Source organism: Sinocyclocheilus anshuiensis, unplaced genomic scaffold (genome assembly GCF_001515605.1).
Source record: "Sinocyclocheilus anshuiensis isolate Anshui unplaced genomic scaffold, SAMN03320099.WGS_v1.1 scaffold263, whole genome shotgun sequence".
NCBI classification, from domain to species: domain Eukaryota; kingdom Metazoa; phylum Chordata; class Actinopteri; order Cypriniformes; family Cyprinidae; genus Sinocyclocheilus; species Sinocyclocheilus anshuiensis.
Genome location: NW_015549593.1, coordinates 1,197,234 through 1,203,949, shown reverse-complemented (window position 1 = coordinate 1,203,949; position 6,716 = coordinate 1,197,234). Strand labels below are relative to the sequence as shown.

Genomic DNA, 6,716 nt, shown 5'->3' with positions numbered 1-6,716 from the left:
CATTAATGACTGTAAAGCATGTCTGTGTGTGTCAAAATCGTGATTAAAATCGAAATCGCAAAATTTATCAAAGAAATTGCGATAGGTTTTTTTTGTCCATATCGCAGAGCCCTATCTACAAGCCACTTTTGTGTTCTTCTGTGCCACCGCTTTAGTATAAATTAATTTTTCATTAATACTAATTTCATGATTGGTAACTTATTTGTCTTATTCTACTTCTTATTATATTGTTTTAAATAGACATTTTAAAAAGCTTATAATACATGTTTAAATTTGACATATGAGAGTTTACTGTGGGAGTACTACACTCAACCAACACCAGGGAAGGCAGTTTTTGTCAGAGCCCTTGTTATTCTTAATTTTGACATACATTTTCATTTTTACACCAGACATATATATCGGTTCAAAATATCGGTTATCGGTCTACTTGATCTGTAATAATCGGTATCGGCATCGGCCTTGAAAAACATATCAGTCGACCCCTAGTGCAAATCAAAAGATACAGCTTTTCACATCAGAGCTGTGAGTGTAAATTTCAACTTACAAATACTAATATTAATATGACAAGTTCTCAAATTCAAATAAACAAGCTCTCGAGTTTTGCTACTCTTTTTACCTTCATAAAATGCCTGACAGCGCCTGATTACTGGCTCAAAGTTACCTTTCGCATCTGATTGCGCTAATACTGTCAAAAAATACAGTGTATAAATACAGTTGTTATGTCTAAAGTGAAAGTAAACAGTTGAGAGAAAAACGGATGCGTGCCTGTATATTAGATGCGTGTCTTAAAGCGACAATACTAAACATGCTGCAAATTGTCAATAAAGGTATAGTTCACCCAAAAATTTAATTTCTGTCATTATTTAATCACTCACATGTTGTCCCAAACCTGTATTAATTTCTTTCTTGTGCTAAACACAGAAGATATTTTGAAGAATGTGGGTAACCAAACAGTAGCTGGTCCCCATTGACTTTGATAGTAGGGGGGGGAATACTTTGGAAGTGACTGGGGACAAGCAACTGTTTGGTTACCCACATTCTTCAGAATAACTTTTATGTTCAACAGAAGAAACTCATTCAGGTTTAAAACAACCTGAGAGTGAGTAAATGATGTCAGATTTTAGTTTTTAGGTGAAATACCCCTTTAATATTAATAAAACATCAAAACAGAGAAAAATCACTCACTGCTCTTGACTGAAGAACCTTTAATACAGTTGCTTTTATAAGAATCAATGTATAATTGATGTATATATTCAGGGGTGCACATAAGTGGTCCGCATGCGCGACCAAAAACAGAAATGCGCTGTGTAAATGAGTTCAGAGCGCGCGTTTGCGTATCGACATGGACTGTGTTTCCCAAAATCATCGTAAGCCTAAGTTCATCGTAGACCATTGCCACCTATGGAGCTACGATCAACTTAGGCTTACGATGCTTTTGGGAAACACAGCCATGGTTGACAGCTGTTAATGCACAATTACCATTTTAGATCAACAAACTGTACTGTATAAGATTTCTATTCAAACTGAAAGCATAAATCTAGGCTAACGTTTTCAAAGCACAATGCAAAACTGTGACATTTCATTCACTGACACGCTACAATCGGCAGCGCTAAACCCGAAAGCGCATATACTTACTTGCTGGCCACCCGCCAAAATAAAAGCGTGCTGATTTTAAGTTTGAAAATGAAAAATGAAAATAATTTAAATTAAAAATAATAATTAAGGTTCAAATTAAAATAATAATTTTAGCATTTTATTTTTAAGTTTACTATAAAATAATTGTATTTGTATTTAATACTCCCTTTTTATTTTAAAATAAAATAGTATTATCACACTTTATTATTTAGTTTATTATTTTATTGAAAAAAAAACGAAATAAAGTGCAATAATGTTATCACTATTATTAATTTATTTTTATAGTTATATTTGATGGGTCACACCATGTGCCGCCGTGTGAGGACCAAACCAAATCTCCAGGTTCTCATACGAGGACCAGGCTGAAAAACTTATGTGCACCCCTGTATATAGTGTAAATGACAAAGAATCGAGATAAAATCGTGAATCATGATTTTCCTGAAAAAAAATTGTGATGTGTCATCCTTTACACAAAACACATGTACAAATGGCTTGCATTGACTTGTTTCTCTAGTACTGACAAAAAAAATATCATATCTGTATTGGAGGTTTCAGTTTCCAAAAGCAGTGCACCATTATGCATAATGCATGTAGTGTAAAGATAAAGAGAGTTTACACCAGTAGGAAAGATGGTACACTGACAGACTACTTGCTTTGCATCTTTTGTTTTTTAAAATTACTATGTTATAGAAGCAGCGACAGATCTTTTCTATCATATTGTGACATACATCAGAGTGTAGCTGTTTATTGAATAGAAATGTTGGCCGGGTACTTTGTTCAATGTGTCAGTTGTTGCTTCGTTTTTAAGATGTGGATGTTGCATTTAAAAGTGGATGCAGATGAGCACAAGCTTGTAGGGTGGGTTCAAGAATGCTAAATGATTGAAGAAATCCTGCATACATGACCAGAGAGAAATCTGTCATTTTCAAAGGAAGGTCCAGTTATGACATTTTGATTAAACATTGTGAGGTCAGAACATCAAAAAAAAAAATATATATATAAAGAAAGAAATGCGTGCACGGATGAATTGTTCACAATAAAATCTGTAACATGCATTTAGAAAATAGAAGATCCACTTATGCTTATTTTACAGTAGTTTAAGGTTTTATTCTTTGTTACCAAGATTCAAAAACCAGAAGTTTTTGCAGTGGTCTTGTAATGAGGACTGTCATAACATATGAGATTAAATCCTTTTTTGCTCCTTCAGATTCATGGATCTCCCAGTCGGCCTTTTTTCCCCGTAACCAGAAGCAGCCTGGAGTGGATTCGCCATCTCCTGCAGCTCCTTTGTCCAAACCACCCTGCCAGTCGTCCTCAGGATCCCAGCAGCCGCAGCGCACCATGAAAGTCACATGCGCCAACTGTAAGAAGCCTTTGAAGAAAGGCCAGACTGCGTACCAGCGCAAGGGATCGTCCCACCTGTTCTGTTCTACAACCTGCTTGTCTGCCTTCTCCCATAAGCCCGCTCCCAAGAAGAGCTGCACCATGTGCAAGAAGTATGACTTTTAAAATGAGTTTGAGTAATTGCTTGTCTGAAAGTGCTAACCACAGGTTAAAATGACACTTAAACACTCTTGCTTGGACTAGGGCTGTGCGATTAATCGAAATCGCGATTTGAGACATTGCGATAATGGAAACTATAAGAATTTCTGTGATGGTTTCTATTGTTTTTTTCAGCAGGGTAATGATACCCATACTGTGCTGCACATTATTGACAATATTGAGCTGAAGCTTGACTTTGCAAATTTAAAATCGCAAATCAAATCGCAATATCTGTCAAAAAAATCACAATTTGATATTTTCCCCCAAATCGCACAGCCCTAGCTTGGACACACTGTCAGGCTTTTATGGCAGTACATTGGTTTTTTTTTTTTTTTTTTTCTCTCATTTAATCATTCTCTCTTTTGTGTTTTGTTTTTCTCCCAACCAGAGACATTACCAATATGAAAGGAGGCACCATAGTGGCCCAGGTGGACTCCAGTGAATCATTTCAGGAGTTCTGTAGCACAGGCTGCTTGGCAGCTTATGAAAATAAACAGAATCCTCAGAAGAACCAGCTCAAAACAAAGTGCACTGTCTGTGGAAAGCTCACTGAGGTCAGACATTTTACATTCTGCTATACTTTTGATTTTGTTAGAAAGAATGTCTTACACTCACATAACCAGCTGCAACCATGAGTATGTCTGCAAATTATTTTCTGTGATTTTGTTTTTCAAAAGTTTTTCACATTCAATGCAGACAGACAGATTACTTCTGTCAGGAATATTGTTGTGCCTGGTTAGGATATGGTGTTAATCAGAATGCCAATGGCTCTCTGCTTGCATTTTTTTAAATATGCTCAGGACACAGACGAAGACACAGACACATACCTTTAGACACAGACGAAGATGCTTGACGCATAACAAAGAGCATTAGACTTTTTCACTGATCAACCATTTCTATTGCCCTGACAACATTTCTGACAGATCAACTTATGAGCATATACACTATATGAATTATATATTATATAAATATTTATTCCATGGTCTGTCTGAATACTGGATTCTGATTGGCTGGCAGGTATGCGGTAAAACCGTTTAATGCACAGGTAGTTCCAAGTCAGTTTAATCACCATTCTATATTAATGCGCTGCTTTAATTGATGCACACTAACCAACACGCATCACTCGTGCGCACACACACACACACACACACACAGAGAGAGAGGTCAGACAGGGTGTCCGCGGGGTCTTAAGTATTAAAAGTTGATAAATCAATTTAGAGAAAATTAAGGCCCTTAAAAAGTTTTAAATGCCATTTTCCAAGATATTAAATTTTGTATCATCTTTTCATTATGTATATTTGTCGAATAGTGGGGTTCTGTGCATTTTATTTATGGAGTCCCGCTAGATTTGACTTCATCTGTTACGGCGCTCACTGACTGACTGTGCTGCTGCGTGATAGCGCGGGGCTTGTTGATCCCGCTCTCGCTGAATTTCTGACTATTACCGCATGCTCCCATCCGCTCCCACAAACATTCTAATATTGTATATAATTTTCACGCATCAGGGCGCCGCTATCAATATGTGGGGTATTTAAATCCCCTTTGAATGAGCACGCAGTCGTAGTTCACTTTCACTTTCGATTTCACGATCGCACGCGCACTGTGTAAACGATAAAAGATATTTGTCAATGAGCTCGGGATCTGTTGAGGAGCAAATCCTCCAACATCTTGTCAGTTATCTCTCCTTACTTTTGACCCGTGATTAGTCAAATCTGACTTCTGCATTTCGTGTTGGATGCAGGGTTGTTGTTGTTTTTTTCCACGAAATTGGGCTGCTTTTAAACTGTTGCCATGGGTTGATTTTCCCTAGTGGGTTAAAGGTTTGAAATATTGCGTAAATTACATTTGGTTGAAATGCTTGTACTCAGGGTGCGAACTACGGGGGAGCTCGACTCCCCTTAATAAGACATGGGCTCCCCTGAAAACGTGATTTGTGAAATTTTGGGGGGTCTCAAAATATTAACAATGTGTTATTTTGACGTGCAATTTCAGTTTTGTGTAATGTGATCATCGTGGATTATTATGTGTAAAATTGCAAAAATATCATTCATTCATGAATGACGGCGATTTAAACCTAATTCACTTCAATAAAGATAACTATACATGCTATTCTTGTCATGAGCATCAAGGTGTGGGGGCGCTGCGGTGCAAATTCCACTCATGTTTAGTACATGTTAACTCAAAGATTCGTAGAAAAAATATAAACGTTGGACTCTGGTCGATTCTGTGTTAAGGTAAGGCATGTTATTCGCAATTATGTGTTGTGGCTGGGTTGTTATAGGTCTGCGTGACTCTCGATGTCTTAAGGCCCTTTCACACGGGACGCGGCAAGCGGTGGTATCACCGTGCGGCTGCCGCTTTCTCTTGTAGTGGAAGCGTTTTGTGCAGTTGAGGCAGTGGTCGCGTTGCGGTCTCGGAGTGGACGTTGCCATAGCTACAATTGTCAACATCACCTTTATATTTACTAAAAACGAAATAAAACATAATGGAAATTTGTGTTTGTGTCATTCTGCCATTAATTGTTGTCATTATTAACCTTTTTTTTTTTTCGTTTGGCACAAGTGAAGTTGTTTTTGATGATTTGCCTAAAGAGCATACCTGTTGAGGTAGCGATTGAATGAAATATAATTTTATTTATGTCTCTGTATGATATTTTAGATGGGCCATACAGTTCTGGGAAATCTATTACACTTAAAACAATCTTCTCTTCTATTTTTTCAATAGGCATTTCAGTTAAATGTTCACTGATTGGTTGAAACCGATGCAGCTGCTGCTGCCGCTCACAAAAAGATAAAATATTTTATTTCCGGCAAAATCCGGCAGGATTTTGGGTGCCTCTGCGCCGCCAGCGAAACCGCCCGCGTTTTGCGAAGCGGCAGGATTTTGGGTGCACGAGCACCGCTTGCGCTTCGCCTCCGCGCCGCCAGTGAAACTGCCCGCGTTTTGCCGCTTTCCGCATGTCTCCCATTGAGAATGAACTAGACACTTGCGACTGCCGCGTACCGTGTGAAAGGGCCTTTAGGCCTAATTGAACGGAGGAATTATGGTAACATTATTCTTCTGTAGTCTGACGACGAGTAACTTTACGTTAACCGTTGTTCATGTGAACTCAGAGAGCCTGATGCTTTGTTTATAGACTATTTGTGGGTGGCTGTTTGTTTCACCTATCAATTCGTGTCGATAAAGTATAATGGGTAAATCCTGTATAGTGATTTATCCTATATAGTGCTTGCATAAAGCAAGTAGTGCATACACTTGTAGCTGTTATGTATCTTTGTAAGTCATTGTAAGCCCCCTTTTGAGGCACGCGCAAGCACACGAACCCCCACCTCCCCCCGTTATAAAAAAAACAAAACAAGTGGGCTCCCCCAAAGTCCACGGTATAGTACGAACACTGCTTGTACTGAAACATTTTGCATTCTACCTGTAATAAAACTGTGCTAAATGTTTTGGGCCACACTAGTAGGAAGCATTTGAGCTGTGTTTATGATAAATGTGCATAACAGTGACTGTAAAATATGTATTTTAGGGATGGAAAT

At 38.1% G+C, this 6,716-nt stretch overlaps 1 protein-coding gene across 1 annotated transcript in view; it reads left to right on the top strand.

The window, feature by feature from the left end:
* The window catches only part of LOC107658256 (zinc finger, MYM-type 2), a 29,615-nt gene that overhangs the window by 7,773 nt on the left and 15,126 nt on the right, over positions 1–6,716 (top strand). Inside the window, 2 exon segments of the mRNA XM_016446740.1 lie at positions 2,843–3,131; positions 3,566–3,731. Of these exon segments, the coding sequence (XP_016302226.1) occupies positions 2,843–3,131; positions 3,566–3,731 (455 nt within the window).